Source organism: Patella vulgata, chromosome 6, assembly GCF_932274485.2.
Source record: "Patella vulgata chromosome 6, xgPatVulg1.2, whole genome shotgun sequence".
Classification (NCBI taxonomy): domain Eukaryota; kingdom Metazoa; phylum Mollusca; class Gastropoda; family Patellidae; genus Patella; species Patella vulgata.
The window spans coordinates 67,653,789-67,678,673 of NC_065884.2; the positions used below are offsets into that span (position 1 = coordinate 67,653,789).

The 24,885-nt window shown below is 40.3% G+C and overlaps 1 protein-coding gene across 1 annotated transcript; it reads left to right on the top strand.

Moving 5' to 3' along the window:
• Positions 1-6,545: 6,545 nt before the first annotated feature.
• Positions 6,546-17,177, top strand: LOC126824496 (uncharacterized). The gene is made up of 2 exons (XM_056101969.1): positions 6,546-8,007; positions 17,164-17,177. Exons 1-2 carry the CDS (start codon positions 6,549-6,551, stop codon positions 17,175-17,177), a joined length of 1,473 nt encoding a protein of 490 aa, XP_055957944.1. The 5' UTR covers positions 6,546-6,548.
• The last annotated feature ends 7,708 nt before the right edge of the window (positions 17,178-24,885 follow it).

Here is a 24,885-nt window from a genome sequence, read left to right on the forward strand (position 1 = left end):
ATGTAAAATATATTGATCTCAAAATGACCAGCGTGTTAGTATTGCCGGGGCGTTAAACCCTATACCTTTTATCTTTAATTACAGGAGCTATAAGCACTGGTGGTGCTGGATGCTGGATAAAGGTTACAAAATGCCCGGCTGATAAAACTGTTAAATATTATTTCTATGATAGTTGGGGTTCTAGTAACTTAGATACAGGTACGTATATACTTCATCTTTTACTGGGGGTTGGCTGGCCGAATGATTAGCACGTCTGTCATTGAGTTAACTGGCGTGGTTTCGATTCCCCGGTTGTACGTGACAAGGATTCGCCTGTCCAACCCCGTGGGTTTTCTACGGACCCTCTGTCCCCCCCACTGCTAAAAACCCTTACCCTCAAGCGAATTATTGAAATCAAATTGAACCATATGTTAGTCGCGAAATGACCTAGTTTGTGTCGAGTGGACGTTAAAACCTATTTCTCTTTCTCTCCATGTTTTACTAAGCGTGGTGGCCGAATGGATTAACGAGTGTGCTATAGATCATAAAGTCTGTCATTGAGTCAAGTGGCGTGCTTTCGAATCCCAGCTTATACCTGACAAGGAGTAGTGTCGCCCTCCAACCTCGGGGTGGTCCAGTTTCTCCCAACAGCCAAAGACCCATACTCAAAATGGCCTAGTTGGTGTCGAGTGGACGTTAAACACCCTATCACCACTTTGAAGACTTCATGAAGTATCAAACATCTATATTTAGTGTCAAGCATCTATACTATTCAAAAAAAGTAGGGGATATTTGATTTTGGGGGCATAATACTAAAATATGCAAATGACTACGAAAAAAGTCACTATAGAACCTAACAGAAGAAACATTTCCAGTTACATGTGACGCCCAAACGCACCAATAGCTACCGCATGGAATGCAGGTGATGCTTGGGATCATCATGGGGGTCCAACCCAAGATTTGCACGACTCTGACTTTGAATGTTACAGTCATTGTGGCATTGAATTCCAGGGTGGAAACATCAGTTTAATTGTTTTAGTGACCAGAAAACAAATTTTGATATGCGTCGGCTTACCCAAAATGAAAGGTTACGTGCCCTTGGCATGCTACAGATCGGCACAACACAGGCTGTTGTGGCGCGGACGATGAATGTTTCTCAGTCTGTCATAAGCAGGCTATGGTCCAGATACCGTGATACACAATCTGTACAGGACAGACCACGCTCAGGTCGACCAAGGGCGACAACTCAAGCCCAGGATCGATTTATCCGTACCTTGGCCTTGAGAAATCGTGTCATCACAAGAAATCAGATCAGCGCTCGTCTTCAAACAGACACTGGTGTGAGAGTGAGTGGCCAGACGATTCGGAATCGACTGCATAGGGGTCACCTTCGCGCCCGACGTCCTCGCGTGATCCCTTGTTTGAGAGATCATCACATTCAGGCAAGACGTCGTTGGTGTAGGGATCGTCAACACTGGGATAATCGACGCTGGAGCAATGTGATGTTTTCAGATGAGTCAAGGTTCACTGTTGATTTTTTGGACAGACGTAGGAGGGTGTGGCGTCGTCGAAACGAGCGCTTCCAAGACGTTAACGTCATCAGACATGATCGATTTGGGGGTGGTTCTGTTATGGGGTGGGGAGGCATCACTGTTGCTGGAAGAACGGCTTTACATGTTGTTGCAGGGCGTGTTACAGGCCAGTACTACCGGGACAACATCTTGGCAGTCCATGTTGTGCCGTTCGCACGACGTCATGGCCGCCGTTTCATCTTCCAGGATGACAACGCAAGATGTCACAGGGCCAGGATCGTTACAGGTTACCTCCAACAACAGAACATCACCACATTACCTTGGCCAGCACTGAGTCCCGACCTCTCCCCCATCGAGCATGTCTGGGACATGCTTGGACAGAGTTTACGTCAACGTCAACAACGTCCTGCCAATGTCCAAGAACTTGCTGCTGCGTTGCAACAGGAATGGGACAATCTGGACCAAAATGACCTTAGACGTCTCATTAGGAGTATGCCACGTCGGATCAATGCTTGTTTGGCAAACAGAGGAGGATTTACCCGTTACTGACTTGGTTGTGATGCTGTGGTAACTTTGCTGTTTGACCCCGGGTATCATTTTACCCTTATAATGGTCAGTCTGTGCCTTACTTAGTCTAACGATCATTTGGAATAAATCGATGAATGTGAACTTCATTTCATTTTGTCATTTGTTTCTTCGTCAGTTTCATTAGGTGACTTAAATAACACTTAAAAATCAAATATCCCCTACTTTTTTTGAATAGTATATATTTAGTATCAAACATCTTTATTTAGTATCAACCATCTAAATCCACACATAACAGAACGCGCTTTTCTATCATAGACTTTTATCACTGGTTTCGTTTTTAGATAATGACGTAGATGAATGCCACAACAAGGCCGGATATTTTTGGAGAAGATGTGGATCCCATCCTCAATACCCAGTGAGAGCTTTCTACAGACCAACAGCCTCACACGTAACAGTTCCTAAACCGTCCCAAATATAAGATCTATGACCCTTTTAGTTTCTGGTGATATTGAAAGCAACCCTGACCCTCCCCACAACGTGTCTATCGTTCATCTGAATATAAGGAGTCTCCTCCACAAAGTTGATATTTTAGCAGCTGAACTCTTGAAAAATTATTCTCCTAACTGAATCATGGCTTGATAAATCAGTAGACACCAATACATTACTACTAAGTTCTTTCCACGCACCGATAAGAAATGTCAGGACATACGGACAGGGCGGGGGTATTGTGGCTTACATACGGGACACATTCTCTGTGAAAAGAAGACCTGACCTGGACGTCGACGATACAGAATGCATATGGTTACAATTAAATACTTCAAATAAAACTATTTTAATAGATACCTTTTACAGACCTCCAAGTTCTACTGCTGAACAAAACATCAAAATTTTTGATTCGATTGCTTAGTCAGCATGTGATAATGTCGATAACTGTTTTATTTTTGGCGATTTTAATATCGATTTTATGACACAATCATTTCTACACAATGCAATGATACTTTTCGAAATTACGGTAATAACTCACTTATAGATTTCATTTTAACTAACTGTTCAAACTATATAAAAGAATCGGGCTGTCTAGATAATTTTGTAGTGATCATTGTCCTGTGTACTGTCGACTTTTATTACAGAATCCAAAACTATCATGCTACAGACGAGTTATTTGGCATTATAACAACATTAACACCGAGGAACTGCGACCGGACGTTACTGACACGGACTGGGAAAGTTTAATTAACATATCGAATCAATTAATACAGCTTGAGTTAACTTCACAAGTGAGCTGACAAGGCTAGCGAAAAACACATTCCTAATAAAACAGTAACTATCAGACCCAAAGACCAACCATGGATGAATAATGCGATTCGAAAGTTGAGTAGAAAGAAAAATAAAATACATAAAAAAGCAGTTCAAAGAAATTTAGAATCAGATTGGCATAAATTCAGAACTATTAGAAATGAATACATAAACCTAATCAGAAATTGCAAAAAGGTATATTTTGACAAAATCGATAACAAAATCAATAATATAATTATAATAACTTTGTAAGTAAAAATTGGCGGGGCCTTGTCAACTCATTTATGAAAATAAAATCGTGCTGGCACTAGCAATGAATTACCGCCTCTTTCAGTAAAGACACTACATATCACACACCATCCGACAAATGTAACTGCCTTAACGATTTCTTTATTAGCCATCCTAGCATAGATAGCGACAATGCACAACTTCCTGCTCTAGAAAGAATACCCAACTCATTATATTTTCACAAGTACATTGTTTGTTTCTTTATGTAAATAAATGTATCTATATCTGACACAGAGAGGGGTTGAATATAAGCTATGCCTGTAACCCAATCCCTGTTCTGATACAAATCTGAATACAAATATAACTTATAAAAAAAACCCAAAAAACCTAAACAATTAACAACTGCTGGTTTTTGTCAAATATAAAAATAAACAGAGTTTTCCAATTAAATTTGCTGTGTTTTAAGTCTTTTAGTATTTCATCTACAAGAGTGATTCGTTAATCCATCATCAAAAGGGGGGGGGGGGGTGACCGAATGGTTAGCATGTGCGCGCTGTATCATGAGGCCTGTCATTGAGTTAACTGGCGTGGTTTCGAATCCCCGGTTGTACGTGACAAGGAGTAGGGTTGTCTGTCCAGCCCCGTGGGTTTTCTCCGGGTCCTCTGGTTTCCTCCCTCTGTTAAAGACCCCTACGCGCAAGCGAACAATTGAAATAAAATTAAAACCACATGTTAGTCCCGAAATGACATAGTCTGTGTCGAGTGGACGTTAAATCCCATCTCTCTCTCTCTCTCTCTCTCTCTCTCTCTCCATCTTCAAATAAACTCCGAGTGTCAACTTCAGCCATCCCATACATTAGGCCTATTTGACATTAACATGTTTACGAAATTGAATGAGTGACGTTTTACGAATGACGTCAGAATTGTTGAAAGAAATGATCGTATAAATAAATTAATATAACTACAGTTGAAAAAAAAAATGATCATTTAACATGTTTTGCTCCCGAATGCGACAACACTATCAAGCGTGTTTCATGTGCTAGCCTTGTAAAAATTAAAAAGAATGGAAAAAGCTCTCTATAGGCGATTTTCATTTTGTGATGCCTAATAGTGTACTTTCCCTAGCTAGACTAATAATGTTTCATTAGGAGCGTTCTTAGCCGGCCACATCCTCAGCCCTCCAAAAAATTCTGTAGCCCCACCAAATTTTATGTTTTTATGAGCTGGCTACGGGCACGGGCAACGTACCGGGGATGTGACACATAACCGGGGTTAAACATAGGGTTTTATTCCGCACCCCTTCATGCGTCAAATTCTAACTTATTCAAGAATTGACCAAACAGGTAATCAATGTCGTATAAGACAGTCCCGCCCTTAATTTATTTTTAGGTGAATATTAAAGATACATTATGGGAGATAAGATAAAGAGCTGGCAGTTCGCACTATAATAGTTAAAAACAAGATAATGTAAAGGCAATTTGCTGAAAATGTTAGTGAAATTGATTCACTGTGAACCGAGAGTTAAACGATTGAAATTTCGACCTAACCTTGATCATCATTACTAAAGTCTGTACGATAAAAAAAACTAGTCTCGATCATCCGTTTCATGATTAAATTATGAATGGAAGTTGAGCAGCAAATGGGATCATAATCCAGTAAATATCACAGGCTAGTCATGCCATCGAGAGTTAATTAAGGTCTGGATAAGTTAATTAATGTCTAATTAATAATTTAGATAATATTTCAGACCTACAGAAAGACCTGCAATTGACAGATTTAGCTCTTGCATAATGTAAGTTTAAAATATTTATCGTTTCATGTATATATAGATATGACTGTAAACAATATTTCATATCACTTTTATCTCTCAGTAACAAGTTGTTTTGTTAATAAAATCAGTTAACGACTACCTGTTATTATATTACTATCTTTCCCGTCTCCATTAACCCAGCCGGAGCAGAACAGTAGGACGTTCAACCCCATATCATTTGTTCATTTAATATGTTTTAGATTGATAGCCAGAGAAGATAAGATGGAATAAGATAAAACTTTATGATCCCAGGAGAGAGAGAGAGAGAGAGAGAGAGAGAGAGCATAGCCTACATTTTATTTATATGTGTGTTTGTATGAGAGACATAGAGGATATTTGTCGTTTTGTCGTGAATAACATATTTTATTTCATCGAGAAGCAAGAAAACTTATATTTTCACGAATGCGTAACATATGAAAATATAAACGTTTTCTTGCTTCTCGATGAAATAAAATATGTTATTCACGACAAAACGACAAATGTTCTATTTATTTTATGATTTTACAATCATTTTAGGTAAAAACAACATGGACTACTTTAGCCAGTGGAATAACTTTTTTATTTCATTGATAAAACGCGGTATTCCACTACTGATCATAAAATAAAATAATAATATCGTCATTTATAAAGCGTGTTAATACTGAAGAAAACAGTTTCTAAGGCGCTATTGGTTTTTATTTATATTCACTGATTATTTACAGATCAGGGTTTTGAAACAAGAATGATTTGAGTTGAGACGGTAATTGTTTCATTGGCTGTAGTAGTTTATTACATAGAATAGACATGTTCACAGCCTTAAACGTATTTAGCGCCTAATATCGATTATTTAATAGTTAATACTAAATAATAACAATTGATAAAAATCGACCACCCGTGAATCTTTATAAAAGCTTAATTTTCTATCTACATGCATTATACTGGAAGTTGTCAGAGTAAACATCATGATGTATGTTACGTCACATACATGCGTCGTCTGTATATTCCTGGTGTTGTTGACTTTGAAGACCTGTGGTGGCAAAATATTTCGAGTAGAAGCCGAGTCAGCTAAAGGTAACCATCCCAAACCTTACAGATCGAACGCTAGTAACGACCGAGATGTTTGGCTACATCGCGATGCGATGCTGTCGTTTAGTTTCTGTTCGATCAGAGAAACCAATGTCAATATAAATAATGTTATGTTCTCAAATGACGGAGGAGCTGATACGTGCTCAATAGAATTAAACGGGGTGGTGGTCGGAGAATTTGAATCTACGGCCGGAAGTGATACCGGTCTTCTGTGGAACGATTTCAAATCATCTGGAAATGTTGGATCGAGTATGACACTTGAATCTAGATGGAATACAATCACTTTGTTAGTAAAATCAGCTGATGTCTATGGTATCGAGATAGATCATATTGATGTTCATGTTGAAGATGATGAAGTCAACGAAGATATATTTACATGTATTCTACCATGTTTATCAGATCTACCCGTTGTAACAGCAGCTACATCAGGTCTGACTGAAGGATGGGTCGAACAAAGAAGCTACAGTACTCAATGTGCAGAAGAAGATAACGTAGACGTCGCCGTCTTTAATTCTGACGTCACTAAATACGAGATCACCGCTAGCCTTCCGCGTTATCGATCGTTTTTGAATCTCCGAGACGAAGACACAAGTAACTGTCCTTTCTTAACTCCCCTGTACTGGTTGTACGAAAATGTCATGATTTCTCCAACTACCAAATCCTTGACATCAAACACCGCAGAGTTATTCTTCAGTGACAAGACAGCCCCTGTACCGTACACAATAACTAAGATGGCTGTAACGTTTACCCTACAGGGACGTAATAAAGGTTACATTGATTCCGAGATTGGATCCACATTGTACATGACAATGAATTCACCAGATGCCCCATCAGATGTCGTCGTATCGTACAAACATAGAAACGGTGCAATCGTTGAATTCTCCCCAGTGACCTTTTCAGACAGTATGACCAGCAGTGTTTGGAATATTCCTGATTTCACCTGGAAGGAGGATTTAACTAATAATATTTTTGTGACTGTACAATCCACAGCCTTGGACCAACAGCTGGTGGAGCTAAGACTAGAGAGACGTTACATGGGACCAGACGTGGTTATACCGCTCTATTCCAGTAGCCAGGTCGTCTTGGAGGGTGTACAAGTAGACTTCTGGTGGCAGGCACCGGAAAGCATGGAGTTAGTTCGACCATCAACTGCAGACACATGGAACAACATCGCTTATTTTAGGATATACGTGAGTCTACCTTGGTCAGATGGTTATTCCCAAGTTTTTGTGCTGTACCAGGACGGTAACATGCGTCTACTGAACCCCACGTCACATGGCTTAGACTGGACTCCATTCGGCACCTCTGTGATACTTGGACAAACCAATGTCGATGATTTTCGACCAGCTGTGTCCATCACAAAGGTTGAGATCGAACCCAAAGACCTAACAATGAAAATAATATATTCCGATGGCGGCAGTACGGATGTGAAATTGGTAACGTCCATTGAGAAAACCAAGTTATACGTGTCGAATATTGACTTTAAGAAGAGAACGACCACACATCCATTTGCAACATTTCGGTCCATGTACGTACAGGCTGGCAACACAGACCCCGACTCCATTGTCAGTGATACGTCTACTACTAATCCAATCCTTGGAGGCGATTGGACGACCATCAATGGAACCAGTTTCCTTTTGTACCGTCAATGTGAATCGAAGCATTTAACTCCAGATATTCATCTACAAGTTACTGAAACAGAATAAAACGATTGCTTTAAGATACTTTCACTTAGAACTTTTCTGCGCTTCTTACAAAATCATTTGACGCTCTCCATTGTAATAAACGATTTCCTCTTTAATATACCTTCACCTAAAAATGTTATATTCTTCTTACGAAAGCAGTTGACTCTCTTCTTTGCGTTTGTTTCTAATTGCAATAAATGATTTCCTCTTAAAATATTTTTTATTTCCTTTACTTGGATTGCAGAATCGATATGGTACGATTGCTGATTTTCTTTCTGTTTCTGGTTGCAAACTACCTCATTGGAACCGTTTTCCAATTCCCCGTTGTCCCTCTGGAGCCACAGTGGCTCGGTGTGTAAGACGTTGGTTCACTAACCTGGAGGTCCCGTGTTCGATCCCTGCGTTGGCCGAAAAAGTTCATCGGGATTCTCTGGCGTAGTTCGTCCTTGTCAGTGGTGCAGGACGGAGGGCCTGTCAAGGAACAGCGTGTAGTCGTTCGGATAGTACATTAAAAACCCGTTTTTCTGCGTACACATTGGCGTGCACGTTAAAGATCCCTTGGCAGTTGGAATTCGATATAAAATTAAGCCGTAGCGCCGCTGTCCGGCCAAATTACCGTCATAGCACACTGTATGGCGTATGCTCGTCTTCATTAGCCCAGACGGAGAAGAACAGTAGGACTTTAAACTCCATTTCATTTCATTTCTGCTTTCCTTAGAACACTGATTGGTTAAACATGGGAACTGCTCAAACTCAAGGGGTATCGGGTGTTATAGAAAGACTGTGTATACCATGCCTCGTGTTCCACACCTGTCACCATTTATGGCAACAGCGTCCATTCTACAACACCCGCGCCCCCATTTAATCTTTCAGGGTCACCCATATAATAGAACCCGGGTAAATGGACCGCCCCCTTTGCTCCGTAAACTACCCCTTTTCTGACTGTCTTATAAATATCTAGCCCGCCTATAATCACATATACAATACCCAAATCGAACTCTGGACGCCCTTACCCTCCCATAACCACAAACACAACTTCTAAATTGTCCTTCGACCACCCTTTGAACTCCCGTGTAATAAATAACAAACCCTTTAACCCGTCTTAAATATTTACAATTTTCAATAATTTTATTATGACAATATTGATATCATTAAAATATTGAAAAATACATTGATAACACCAGAAAAAAAAACACTTCGAGTGTGGGGGAGTGGATGGCCGAATGATTAGTGCGGAAGCGTGGAACCATAAGGTCTGTCATTGAGACAACTGGCGTGGTTTCGATTCCCCGGTTGTACGTGACAAGGATTAGGGTCGTCTGTCCAACCTCGTGGGTTTTCTCTGGATCCTTCAGTTTCCTAGCACTGCTAAAGACCCCTACGCACAAAGCGAATTATTAGAATGAAATGTTAGTCTCGAAATGACTTAGTTTGTTTCGAGTGGACGTTAAACCTCTCTCTCTCTCTCTCTCTCTCTCTCTCTCTCTCGATTACATTTGATCATTCATCTAGAACGTAGAGTATCAGTATCTATACAAATATCAAATTAATTATTGCGTAATGTGGTTTTATCTTTGGATGTATTCTATTATATATACTCCCAATATCTATCATACAGATATATGTCCACAGATTTATGGTTTCAAATTACAGGATTTATTTATAGATACACAAGTATACGGTTTTATTGTATCATATGCAATTCCATATAAGCCGACACGTTTGTAAAATACAGCACTATATTCCTTATTAAAGGAAGCAAGTCTTTAACTCAATATCATCCACAGTCTTCGACATTGCAAACACGACTTATTGGTCAATTTAAATGTTGTTATCTTACTGTAAAAAGATGGGCTTCTGATATCCCATATTTAAGACAAAATGAACATTTCAAATTTGGCACACGATTTACTTGCCCGAATGCTTTTGAGCACCATTTGTAATGAAGCGACTCGATGAGCGAGGCTACCCCCCCCCCCCCCCACAACAGAATACTGCCATTCAAGTTAGACTCTTCGACTATTTCGCTGAACATAACTGATTAGAAATCACAGTAAAGACAGACACGATTGAATGTAAATCAGTTTATATACATTCATATTACGTTATTATATGCGTTGCGGCACATTTGTGTCCATTTAATTTCTAGGTGCCAAAGAATACATGTTTAGCTCCTTTAAGATCCGCAATTATTACAGCATGTAATGGGTATTTGTTATGGGTACTAACTGAACCGCTGCATGCGCTATTATTGTATTTGGACAAGTTCAGTTTTATAAATAAGATATCTTTAATAGAAGTGACTTAATACTTTAATGCTAATCTCAGGCATATTGATTGGGACTGAGTTAAATACTGTAATCCTAAAACCCATGTGATCTGTTTTACGAGCCCCTTTGTTCTGTAGATTAAGAGTTAATTCCCTTTGTTTATTAGCGGGCCAATGAAACCACCTGTCGTATTTAGAGATCTGTTGTTGTTATCTGAAGGATTGGAAATACTGGTGCTTTCAAAACTTTCTATTTAGTTTCCGTCTTACTAATTACATTTTAGTGTGTCTAATATACCGGAAGGGTTGGGTGGCCTAATGGTTAACGCGTGCGTGTTCCTTCATACGGTCTGTCCTCGAGGCAAATGGCATGGTTTCGATTCCCCGCTTGTGCCTAGTCGCCTGTCCAACCTCGTTTGTTTTCCGCGGTTTCTCCGATTTCCTCCGACTGCTAAATAGTAAGACCTTACGCACAAGCGAATGAATGAAACTAAATTGAACCACATGTTAGTCCCGAGTTATCTAGTTTGTGTCGAGTGGACCTTAAAACCCATCTCAATCTCTCCCCCGCCCCCTCTCTCTCTATCTCAGATGGGCATTGTAGTAGTAACGTTTTATGGTTACTATCACGATGGGCCGTTTTTTATATTGACCCTTTTCTCTTGTAATTCCATTTCCGTAAGAGTTCATGATCTTGAATTAAAGAAGCATTATGCAAGAGAACAGTCGTCATATTGCAGTTCTTTTTTCTGGAGAGGGGGGGGGGGGAAGGATGGCCGAATGGTAAGCTCGTACGCGTTGTATCATAAGGCCTCTCTTTGTGTCAACTGGCGTGATTTCGAATCCCCGGTTGTACGTGACATGGAGTATTGTCGCCTGTCCAACCTCGTGGGTTTTCTTCGTGCCCTCCGGTTCCCTCCCACTGCTAAAGACCCCTACGCGCAAGCGAATTATTGAAATAAAAGAAAATTAAACCATATATTAATCCCGAAATGACCTAGTTTGTGTCAAGTGGACGTTAAACCCATCTCTCTCTCTCTCTTTCTCTCTCTCTCTCTCTCTCTCTCTCTCTCTCTCTTATATAAATTATTATTTAGACAAGTCTATAATCTAGAACACCGGATTGCGCTGTATCATAAGGTCTGTCATTGAGATAACTAGCGTGCTTTCGATTCTTCGGTTGTACGTGACAAGGAGTAGTGTCGCCTGTCCAACCTCGTAGGTTTTCTCCGAGTCCTCCGGTTTGCTCCCACTGCCAAAGACGCAGACCCGCAAGGGAATTATTGAAATACATTTGTCCATATGTTAGTCCCGAAATGACCTAGTTTGTGTGGAGTGGACGTTAAACCCCATTTAGTCAATTGGCGTTGCTTCGATCACAGACTTGTACGTGACAAGGAGTGAGGTTATCTGCTTAACCTCGTGGGTTTTCTCCGGGTCTTCCGGATTCCTCCCACTGCTAAAGCCACTACGCACAATCAAATACTTGAAGTAAAATTGTACAATGTGTCAGTCCTGAAATGACTTAGCTTGTGTTGAGTGGTCGTTAAAACCCAAACATCTCTCACCGAATAGATTGGGACAATCCGTGCTGTTGAATTGTGGAGCAGTACCTTAAAAAATAAAACTTCTTTGTTCAAGAAAACTTTATTGAGATCGCAGAAACTGCGAGGAATTTTACAAAGACATGTTACAAAACTGTGTTTTTTTTTGTTTATAATAATTCTAGTTTGGAATATGTGATTCGGGGGGGGGGGGGGGAATTGGTTGATGTTGCACAGACTCCATTCTAATATCACCCACACACAAAAAGAATAAATTTAGTGTTCTGGAGTTAAAGGTCTTTAGATTTCTTGATTTTTTGCATGCTTCCGATGTACGATTCATTCAGTTATTCACATTTCTGAAAATATAAAGATACATGGGTGAATTATGTGAGTATACCCTCAACGGGTCAACAATTAAAGGACCATTGACAGCCAATCATGTAATTTAATGCGGACTTCCCAGAGGTAGTTCAAATGGCAGCCAATCCTTCAATTAATTTCCCACCCGAAAAACTATACGTTGTCCCCTGCCAGGCCCTCTCTCCTGCATCACCGACAATGGGGGACAAGGCCGGATAATCCCGATTAACTTTCTCGGCCAACACCGGGATCGAACACGGAGTCTCAAGGTCAGCGAACCAACGCCCCACTCACTGATTGAACACATTAAAAATAAACACAACAGTTCTATGAATAACAATCCCCGGTTGTACGTGACAAGGAGTAGGGTCGCCTGTCAAACCTCGTGGGTTTTCTCCGGGTCCTCCGGTTTCCTCCTACTGCTAAAGACCCCTACGCGCAAGCGAATTATTGAAATAAAATTAAACCATATGTTAGTCCCGAAATGACCCCCCTCTCTCTCTCTCTCTATGGATAACAATTACTGTAATTCTATTAAAGCTACGTTTCAACAAAGATTCTCTTGTCGTTAGAACTGTTGTGTTTATTTCAACATGGTTTAATCTTATTCAGCGAAATATTTACCTGGAACACAGCAACTACCACCGGCCTCACAGGCACCAAAGTCTGTTTCATCACTCTGACAGGTGTCACGACAACTACCCGTAAAACCATCACAGACTTAAAGGGAAGTTTGGAATAATTTAAGAAATGAAATGAAGTGAAATGGAGTTTAACATCCTACTGTTTTGCTCCGAACTGGGCTAATGAAGACGGGCATACGCCATACAGTGTGCTATGAGGGGAATTTTGCCCGGACAGCGGCACTTCGGCCTACTCTTATATCGAATTCCAACTGTCATGGGATCTTTTACGTGCACGCCAATGTGTACACGAGACCTCGGTTTTTCGTCTCATCCGAATGACTAGACAGCTGTCCTTGTCAGGCCCCCTGTCCTGCATCACTGAAAAGGGCAAACTAGGTCATTTCGGGACTAACATATGGATAAATTTATTTCAATAATTCCCTTGCGGGTCTGCGTCTTTGGCAGTGGGAGCAAACCGGAGGACTCGGAGAAAACCTACGAGGTTGGACAGGCGACACTACTCCTTGTCACGTACAACCGAAGAATCGAAAGCACGCTAGTTATCTCAATGACAGACCTTATGATACAGCGCAATCCGGTGTTCTAGAGTTGATTATAGACTTGTCTAAATAATAATTTGGGGGGTTGGATGGCTGAATGGTTAGCGTGCGCGCGCTGTATCATAAAGTCTGTCATTGAGTCGACTGGCGTGGTTTCGAATCCCCGGTTGTACGTGACAAGGAGTAGGGTCGCCTGTCCAACCTCGTGGGTTTTCTCCGGGTCCTCCGGTTTCCTCCCACTGCTAAAGACCGCTACGCGCAAGCGAATTATTGAAATAAAATTAAACCATATGTTAGTCCCGAAATGACCTAGTTTGTGTCGAGTGGACGTTAAACCCCATTTCTCTCTCTCTCTAAATAATAATTTATAAAAGAGAGAGAGAGAGAGAAAGAGAGAGAGAGAGAGATGGGTTTAACGTCCACTTGACACAAACTAGGTCATTTCGGGATTAATATATGGTTTAATTTTCTTTTATTTCAATTATTCGCTTGCGCGTAGGGGTCTTTAGCAGTGGGAGGGAACCGGAGGGCACGAAGAAAACCCACGAGGCTGGACAGGCGACAATACTCCATGTCACGTACAACCGGGGATTCGAAATCACGCCAGTTGACACAAAGAGAGGCCTTATGATACAACGCGTACGAGCTTACCATTCGGCCATCCTTCCCCCCCCCCCCTCTCCAGAAAAAAGAACTGCAATATGACGACTGTTCTCTTGCATAATGCTTCTTTAATTCAAGATCATGAACTCTTACGGAAATGGAATTACAAGAGAAAAGGGTCAATATAAAAAACGGCCCATCGTGATAGTAACCATAAAACATTACTACTACAATGCCCATCTGAGATAGAGAGAGAGGGGGCGGGGGAGAGATTGAGATGGGTTTTAAGGTCCACTCGACACAAACTAGATAACTCGGGACTAACATATGGTTCAATTTAATTTCATTCATTCGCTTGTGCGTAGGGTCTTACTATTTAGCAGTCGGAGGAAATCGGAGAAACCGCGGAAAACAAACGAGGTTGGACAGGCGACTAGGCACAAGCGGGGAATCGAAACCATGCCATTTGACTCGAGGACAGACCGTATGAAGGAACACGCACGCGTTAACCATTAGGCCACCCAACCCTTCCGGTATATTAGACACACTAAAAGGTAATTAGTAAGACGGAAACTAAATAGAAAGTTTTGAAAGCACCAGTATTTCCAATCCTTCAGATAACAACAACAGATCTCTAAATACGACAGGTGGTTTCATTGGCCCGCTAATAAACAAAGGGAATTAACTCTTAATCTACAGAACAAAGGGGCTCGTAAAACAGATCACATGGGTTTTAGGATCACAGTATTTAACTCAGTCCCAATCAATATGCCTGAGATTAGCATTAAAGTATTTAGTCACTTCTATTAAAGATATCTTATTTATAAAACTGAACTTGTCCAAATACAATAATAGCGCATGCAGCGGTTCAGTTAGTACCCATAACAAATACCCATTACATGCTGTAATAATTGCGGATCTTAAAGGAGCTAAACATGTATTCTTTGGCACCTAGAAATTAAATGGACACAAATGTGTCGCAACGCATATAATAACGTAATATGAATGTATATAAACTGATTTACATTCAATCGTTTCTATCTTTACTGTGATTTCTAATCAGTTATGTTCAGCGAAATACTCGAAGAGTCTAACTTGAATGGCAGTATTCTGTTGTGGGGGGGTGTTTAGCCTCGCTCATCGAGTCGCTTCATTACAAATGGTGCTCGAAAGCATTCGGGCAAGTAAATCGTGTTCCAAATTTGAAATGTTCATTTTGTCTTAAATATGGGATATCAGAAGCCCATCTTTTTACAGTAAGATAACAACATTTAAATTGACCAATAAGTCGTGTTTGCAATGTCGAAGACTGTGGATGATATTGAGTTAAAGACTTGCTTCCTTTAATAAGGAATATAGTGCTGTATTTTACAAACGTGTCGGCTTATATGGAATTGCATATGATACAATAAAACCGTATACTTGTGTATCTATAATTAAATCCTGTAATTTGAAACCATAAATCTGTGGACATATATCTGTATGATAGATATGGGGAGTATATATAATAGAATACATCCAAAGATAAAACCACATTACGCAATAATTAATTTGATATTTGTATAGATACTGATACTCTACGTTCTAGATCAATGATCAAATGTAATCGAGAGAGAGAGAGAGAGAGAGAGAGAGGTTTAACGTCCACTCGAAACAAACTAAGTCATTTTATTCTAATAATTCGCTTTGTGCGTAGGGGTCTTTAGCAGTGCTAGGAAACTGAAGGATCCAGAGAAAACCCACGAGGTTGGACAGACGACCCTAATCCTTGTCACGTACAACCGGGGAATCGAAACCACGCCAGTTGACTCAATGACAGACCTTATGGTTCCACGCTTAAGCACTAATCTTTCGGCCATCCACTCCCCCACACTCTCATGATTCGAAGTGGTTTTTTTCTGGTGTTATCAATGTATTTTTCAATATTTTAATGATATCAATATTGTCATAATACAATTATTGAAAATTGTAAATATTTAAGACGGGTTAAAGGGTTTGTTATTTATTACACGGGAGTTCAAAGGGTGGTCGAAGGACAATTTAGAAGTTGTGTTTGTGGTTATGGGAGGGTAAGGGCGTCCAGAGTTCGATTTGGGTATTGTATATGTGATTATAGGCGGGCTAGATATTTATAAGACAGTCAGAAAAAGGGTAGTTTACGGAGCAAAGGGGGCGGTCCATTTACCCGGGTTCTATTATATGGGTGACCCTGAAAGATTAAATGGGGGCGCGGGTGTTGTAGAATGGACGCTGTTGCCATAAATGGTGACAGGTGTGGAACACGAGGCATGGTATACACAGTCTTTCTATAACACCCGATACCCCTTGAGTTTGAGCAGTTCCCATGTTTAACCAATCAGTGTTCTAAGGAAAGCAGAAATGAAATGAAATGGGGTTAAAATCCTACTGTTCTTCTCCGTCTGGGCTAATGAAGACGAGCATACGCCATACAGTGTGCTATGACGGTAATTTTGCCCGGACAGCGGCGCTACGGCTTAATTTTATATCGAATTCTAACTGCCAAGGGATCTTTAACGTGCACGCCAATGTGTACGCAGAAAAACGGGTTTTTAATGTACTATCCGAACGACTACACGCTGTTCCTTGACAGGCCCTCGGTCCTGCACCACTGACAAGGACGAACTACGCCAGAGAATCCCGATGAACTTTTTCGGCCAACGCAGGGATCGAACACGGGACCTCCAGGTTAGTGAACCAACGTCTTACACACCGAGCCACTGTGGCTCCAGAGGGACAACGGGGAATTGGAAAACGGTTCCAATGAGGTAGTTTGCAACCAGAAACAGAAAGAAAATCAGCAATCGTACCATATCGATTCTGCAATCCAAGTAAAGGAAATAAAAAATATTTTAAGAGGAAATCATTTATTGCAATTAGAAACAAACGCAAAGAAGAGAGTCAACTGCTTTCGTAAGAAGAATATAACATTTTTAGGTAAAGGTATATTAAAGAGGAAATCGTTTATTACAATGGAGAGCGTCAAATGATTTTGTAAGAAGCGCAGAAAAGTTCTAAGTGAAAGTATCTTAAAGCAATCGTTTTATTCTGTTTCAGTAACTTGTAGATGAATATCTGGACTTTGAGTTAAATGCTTCGATTCACATCGACGGTACAAAAGGAAACTGGTTCCATTGATGGTCGTCCAATCGCCTCCAAGGATCGGATTAGTAGTAGACGTATCACTGACAATGGAGTCGGAGTCTGTGTTGCCAGCCTGTACGTACATGGACCGAAATGTTGCAAATGGATGTGTGGTCGTTCTCTTCTTAAAGTCAATATTCGACACGTATAACTTGGTTTTCTCAATGGACGTTACCAATTTCACATCCGTACTGCCGCCATCGGAATATATTATTTTCATTGTTAGGTCTTCGGGTTCGATCTCAACCTTTGTGATGGACACAACTGGTCGAAAATCATCGACATTGGTTTGTCCAAGTATCACAGAGGTGCCGAATGGAGTCGAGTCTAAGCCATGTGACGTGGGGTTCAGTAGACGCATGTTACCGTCCTGGTACAGCACAAAGACTTGGGAATAACCATCTGACCAAGGTAGACTCACGTATATCCTAAAATAAGCGATGTTGTTCCATGTGTCTGCAGTTGATGGTCGAACTAACTCCATGCTTTCGGTGCCTGCCACCAGAAGTCTACTTGTACACCCTCCAAGACGACCTGGCTACTGGAATAGAGCGGTATAACCACGTCTGGTCCCATGTAACGTCTCTCTAGTCTTAGCTCCACCAGCTGTTGGTCCAAGGCTGTGGATTGTACAGTCACAAAAATATTATTAGTTAAATCCTCCTTCCAGGTGAAATCAGGAATATTCCAATCTCGGAATCAATGTAACCTTTATTACGTCCCTGTAGGGTAAACGTTACAGCCATCTTAGTTATTGTGTACGGTACGGGGGCTGTCTTGTCACTGAAGAATAACTCTGCGGTGTTTGATGTCTGTAAGGTTTGGGATGGTTACCTTTAGCTGACTCGGCTTCTACTCGAAATATTTTGCCACCACAGGTCTTCAAAGTCAACAACACCAGGAATATACAGACGATGCATGTATGTGACGTAACATACATCATGATGTTTACTCTGACAACTTCCAGTATAATGCATGTAGATAGAAAATTAAGCTTTTATAAAGATTCACGGGTGGTCGATTTTTATCAATTGTTATTATTTAGTATTAACTATTAAATAATCGATATTAGGCGCTAAATACGTTTAAGGCTGTTAACATGTCTATTCTATGGAATAAACTACCACAGTCAATGAAACAATTACCGTCTGTGGGCCATTTTAAATCTCAACTCAAATCATTCTTGTTTCAAAACCCTGATCTGTAAATAATCAATGAATATAACAACCAATAGCGCCTTAGAAACTGTTTTCGTCAGTATTAGCACGCTTTATAAATGACAATATTATTATTATTATCTCATTCAAACACACATATAAATAAAATGTAGGCTATGCTCTCTCTCTCTCTCTCTCTCTCTCTTTCCTGGGATCATAAAGTTTTATCTTATTCCATCTTATCTTCTCTGGCTATCAATATAAAACATATTAAATGAACAAATGATATGGGGTTGAACGTCCTACTGTTCTGCTCCGACTGGGCTAATGGAGACGGGAAAGATAGTAATATAATAACAGGTAGTCATTAACTTGATTTAATTACATAACAACTTGTTACTCAGAGATAAAAGTGATATGAAATATTGTTTACAGTCATATCTATATATACATGAAACGATAAATATTTTAAATTTACATTATGCAAGAGCTAAATCTGTCAATTGCAGGTCTTTCTGTAGGTCTGAAATATTATCTAAATTATTAATTAGACATTAATTAAATTATCCAGACCGTAATTAACTCTCGATGGCATGACTAGCCTGTGATATTTACTGGATTATGATCCCATTTGCTGCTCAACTTCCATTCATAATTTAATCATGAAACGGATGATCGAGACTATGTTTTTTTTTATCGTACAGACTTTAGTAATGATGATCGAGGTTAGGTCGAAATTTCAATTGTTTAATTCTCGGTTCACAGTGGATCAATTTCACTAACATTTTCAGCAAATTGCCTTTACACTATCTGGTTTTTAACTATTATAGTGCGAACTGCCAGCTCTTTATCTTATCTCCCATAATGTATCTTTAATATTCACCTAAATATAAATTAAGGGCGGGACTGTCTTATACGACATTGAAAAAAAACGTATTATTACCTGTTTGTTCAATTCTTGAATAAGTTATAATTTGACGCATGAAGGGGTGCGGAATAAAACCCTATGTTTAACCCCGGTTATGTGTCACATCCCCGGTACGTTTCCCGTGCCCGTAGCCAGCTCATAAAAACATAAAATTTGGTGGGGCTACAGAATTTTTTGGAGGGGCTGCGGATGTGGACGGCTAAGAACGCTCCTAATGAAACATTATTAGTCTAGCTAGGGAAAGTACACCATAAGGCATCACAAAATGAAAATCGCCTATAGAGAGCTTTTTCCATTCTTTTTAATTTTTACAAGGCTAGCACATGAAACACGCTTGATAGTGTTGTCGCATTCGGGAGCAAAACATGTTAAATGATCATTTTTTTTTTCAACTGTAGTTATATTAATTTATTTATACGATCATTTCTTTCAACAATTCTGACGTCATTCGTAAAACGTCACTCATTCAATTTCGTAAACATGTTAATGTCAAATAGGCCTAATGTATGGGATGGCCGAAGTTGACACTCGGAGTTCTTTGAAGATGGAGAGAGAGAGAGAGAGAGAGAGAGAGAGAGAGAGAGAGAGAGATGGAATTTAACGTCCACTCGACACAGACTATGTCATTTCGGGACTAACATGTGGTTTTAATTTTATTTCAATTGTTCGCTTGCGCGTAGGGGTCTTTAACAGTGGGAGGAAACCAGAGGACCCGGAGAAAACCCACGGGGCTGGACAGACAACCCTACTCCTTGTCACGTACAACCGGGGATTCGAAACCACACCAGTTAACTCAATGACAGGCCTCATGATACAGCGCGCACATGCTAACCATTCGGTCACCCCCCCCCCTTTTGATGATGGATTAACGAATCACTCTTGTAGATGAAATACTAAAAGACTTAAAACACAGCAAATTTAATTGGAAAACTCTGTTTATTTTTAAAAGTCGACAGTACACAGGACAATGATCACTACAAAATTATCTAGACAGCCCGATTCTTTTATATAGTTTGAACAGTTAGTTAAAATTAAATCTATAAGTGAGTTATTACCGTAATTTCGAAAAGTATCATTGCATTGTGTAGAAATGATTGTGTCATAAAATCGATATTAAAATCGCCAAAAATAAAACAGTTATCGACATTATCACATGCTGACTTAGCAATCGAATCAAATATTTTGATGTTTTGTTCAGCAGTAGAACTTGGAGGTCTGTAAAAGGTATCTATTAAAATAGTTTTATTTGGAGTATTTAATTGTAACCATATGCATTCTGTATCGTCGACGTCCAGGTCAGGTCTTCTTTTCACAGAGAATGTGTCCCGTATGTAAGCCACATTACCCCCGCCCTGTCCGTATGTCCTGACATTTCTTATTGGTGCGTGGAAAGAACTTAGTAGTAATGTATTGGTGTCTACTGATTTATCAAGCCATGATTCAGTTAGGAGAATAATTTTTCAAGAGTTCAGCTGCTAAAATATCAACTTTGTGGAGGAGACTCCTTATATTCAGATGAACGATAGACACGTTGTGGGGAGGGTCAGGGTTGCTTTCAATATCACCAGAAACTAAAAGGGTCATAGATCTTATATTTGGGACGGTTTAGGAACTGTTACGTGTGAGGCTGTTGGTCTGTAGAAAGCTCTCACTGGGTATTGAGGATGGGATCCACATCTTCTCCAAAAATATCCGGCCCTGTTGTGGCATTCATCTACGTCATTATCTAAAAACGAAACCAGTGATAAAAGTCTATGATAGAAAAGCGCGTTCTGTTATGTGTGGATTTAGATGGTTGATACTAAATATAGATGTTTGATACTAAATATAGATGCTTGACACTAAATATAGATGTTTGATACTTCATGAAGTCTTCAAAGTGGTGATAGGGTGTTTAACGTCCACTCGACACCAACTAGGCCATTTTGAGTATGGGTCTTTGGCTGTTGGGAGAAACGGGACCACCCCGAGGTTGGAGGGCGACACTACTCCTTGTCAGGTATAAGCTGGGATTCGAAAGCACGCCACTTGACTCAATGACAGACTTTATGATCTATAGCACACTCGTTAATCCATTCGGCCACCACGCTTAGTAAAACATATAGAGAAAGAGAAATAGGTTTTAACGTCCACTCGACACAAACTAGGTCATTTCGCGACTAACATATGGTTCAATTTGATTTCAATAATTCGCTTGAGGGTAAGGGTTTTTAGCAGTGGGGGGGGGGGGACAGAGGGTCCGTAGAAAACCCACGGGGTTGGACAGGCGAATCCTTGTCACGTACAACCGGGGAATCGAAACCACGCCAGTTAACTCAATGACAGACGTGCTAATCATTCGGCCAGCCAACCCCCAGTAAAAGATGAAGTATATACGTACCTGTATCTAAGTAACTAGAACCCCAACTATCATAGAAATAATATTTAACAGTTTTATCAGCCGGGCATTTTGTAACCTTTATCCAGCATCCAGCACCACCAGTGCTTATAGCTCCTGTAATTAAAGATAAAAGGTATAGGATTTAACGCCCCGGCAATACTAACACGCTGGTCATTTTGAGATCAATATATTTTACATGGATACACGTCAATATGTTCACTTGTTGATCTAGGTTTTTCCTCCAATCCTCTGGGGCCACGGTGGCTAAGTGGGTAGGACGCTAGCTTGGTGGTCGGGTGTTCGATCCCAGCATTGGGCGAGAAAGTTCATCCAGATTTTCCAGCGTGGTTCCCCCTTGTCAGTGATGCAGGACAAGGAATGCTGTCTAGTCGTTCGGATGGAACGAAAAACCGAGGTCCCGTGTACACATAAGTGTGCACCTAAAAGATCCCTTGGCAGTTGGAAGTCGATATAAGAGTAGACCGTAGCGCCGCTGTCCGGGCAAAATGTAACTCATAGCACACAGGAGGGCATCCTTCACAGTTTGTTTTACCTGTTGGCCTGTAGATACTGGTATAAGGTTTATCACGTTGGCTTCCACAGTATTTCCACTGGGGTGCAGCTCTACGGAGGCATCCTGCTTCACTCGTTGATCCATTCTCATGCTGCTCAGCAAAATAGTCGCGTTCAGAGCGAGGTCGATTATCATTTTTGCAGCCATAATCAGCGAAACAACAACCATCTCCACCAAACGTCATAACTCCTGTAGAAATAATACATCGTAGTCAAGGTAAGTACAGAAATATGGCCATTGACTTCCTGGGGTAGGATCATTTTTTTTTATAGCATTTTATTGCAGAAAGCCCAGGAACTGAATAAATCTTAATGTCACGTTAACACAATCCTTTCGAGGCAAACACATAGTAAATATTATTTCTTGAGCTGAATGGTTCAATGTCAAGTGTCACGTATGGGAGTTTATTCCAGAGTTTGGGAGAGGCGACTGAAAAAGCTTTCTCACCGCGAGACTCTAAATTAACATTTTTTTTCAAAAAGGAGATATTTTGATTAGTCAGTAAGATCACGTGATCTGAACAATTTGTCAAACCAGTCACACTATAAACCAAAGCTTTCTCACCGCGGTACTTTAAATTAACCTTTTTTTTCAAAAAGGAGACATTCTGATTAGTCAGTAAGATCACGTGATCTGAACAATTTGTCAAACCAGTCACACTATAAACATTGAGTTTGAACAATCTACTTATTGATTATGTCTGCCGTTGGTCTGTTGGTCTGTATGTCTGTCTTTTCAGGGTTGACGGTTACACTATAGTTGTCCCGAGGCTGTATTTTTGGTGTATAGAGGTAGCTCGGTCCGGGGAGTTACATGGGCCAGGTGGCGTTAGACTACCGCTTCCGATTTCGGAGTAATACTACTTTCAACTCTTGCAGCGCCGGGCCATCAGATAGTTTGTCATATCTAAAATGTCTTCATATTATCGGCCTCTGTACTTGAGCACTAGGCCTTATATTTCAGTACTTCAGTGTCAGGCTCTATTTGAGTACCAGGCCCTACACTTAAGTACCAGGCTCCAACTTCAGTGCCGGGCTCTATACTTGAATCTGATCAAACGTTGCCGTGTTTTTTTTTGTGTTTCAGTTAACGACCCAGAAATCGGTCCTTTATTCCACTCTGTTTGATGACACCAAGGGCTCTGAGGACAGTGATTTGATTGGTCCTCTGTATAAATACTTTAAAGACGAAACTGTTAGATCTAAGTGCAGTATCAGATGGACACAAAAGGGAATTTAAGACAATTTTAACTTGATATTGGAATTGGATACATATTTTGAACACATATTTTAGGAGATAATCTGGGTAAAGCTGGATGGGGAATCAAAGAACATAGGATAAAAATAATACATGCTACTTTTGTGAAAACCCCCAATCTAAACTTATGTCGAGAAAACACAAGAACGAAATTGAGGTACAACCAATAATAAGTTTTCCGAAAGGATCAAGGAGTAGGTTGAAAAAAGACTTTAAACTGAAGCACAAGGGAAATTACCATCATATAAAAGTCATTCAAAAAGGTGAAGGTGAAGTTCTTGTTGTGAAATGTTCAAAAAAAGGTAGCAACAAAAATGTATCAAATTACACACACGTTCTTTCTGTAAGGATTTTTTTGTTTTATCTGAACTATGGAAACACATTCAAGTTTGCAATATCAAAGATATCGCCTCTGCCATTGTTGAATTATGTTTGGGGCAACCATTTCTGACATCAATGCTCAAAAATCAGAAAACCACTGACCTATTGACAAATATGATGAAATAGGAATGATTGTAAAACAAGACAGAATAATAAAGTTGCTTCGGTTGGACTCTTAGGAAATGAAATGAAATGGGGTTTAACGTCCTACTGTTCTGCTCCGAACTGGGCTTATGAAGACGGGCATACGCCATACAGTGTGCTATGAAGGAAATTTTGCCCGGGCAGCGGCACTATCGCCTACTCTTATATCGAATTCCAACTGCCAAGGGATGTTTTACGTGCATTCCAGTGTATACACGGGACCTCGGTTTTTCGTCTCATCCGAAGGACTAGACAGCTGACAAGGTGGAAAATCTGGATGAACTTTCTCGGCCAATGCAGGGATCGAACACCCGACCTCCAGGCTAGCGAGCCAGCGTCTTACGCACTTAGCCACGTGATCCCCCAGATTATAAGGAGCTATCGACAGTGTCACTAAGTCCTCTGATATCGTTTAACAAACGACGATCTGGCGAGATGGCCATAATGCTGGTGAATGATTGATTAATCGAACCAACACTAGTGCAAATGCAAACATAGCAGAAATGTTGTCTCCTATAGAAACAAGCGGTTGCCATGCAAGATACGTCCACATTTTGCAAGAGATGGACAAAGAACGAGCTAATAAAATAATGTGATTTTTTGAACAATCAAGGGCCATAATCCAGGAAGATAAAGGAGGCAGATATATTTTTAGATATATTTTTCTCCCTCCTTTCCTGCCATTTTGCATGCTTATCTGTATTGACGTTTTGGTGTACAATTGATGAAGAGGCATTGAATTTCTATTTTCTGCCTGGTTTGATGTTAGATTGAGACTTTTAATGCGGAAGAACACAAGGAGTAAAGAGACTTT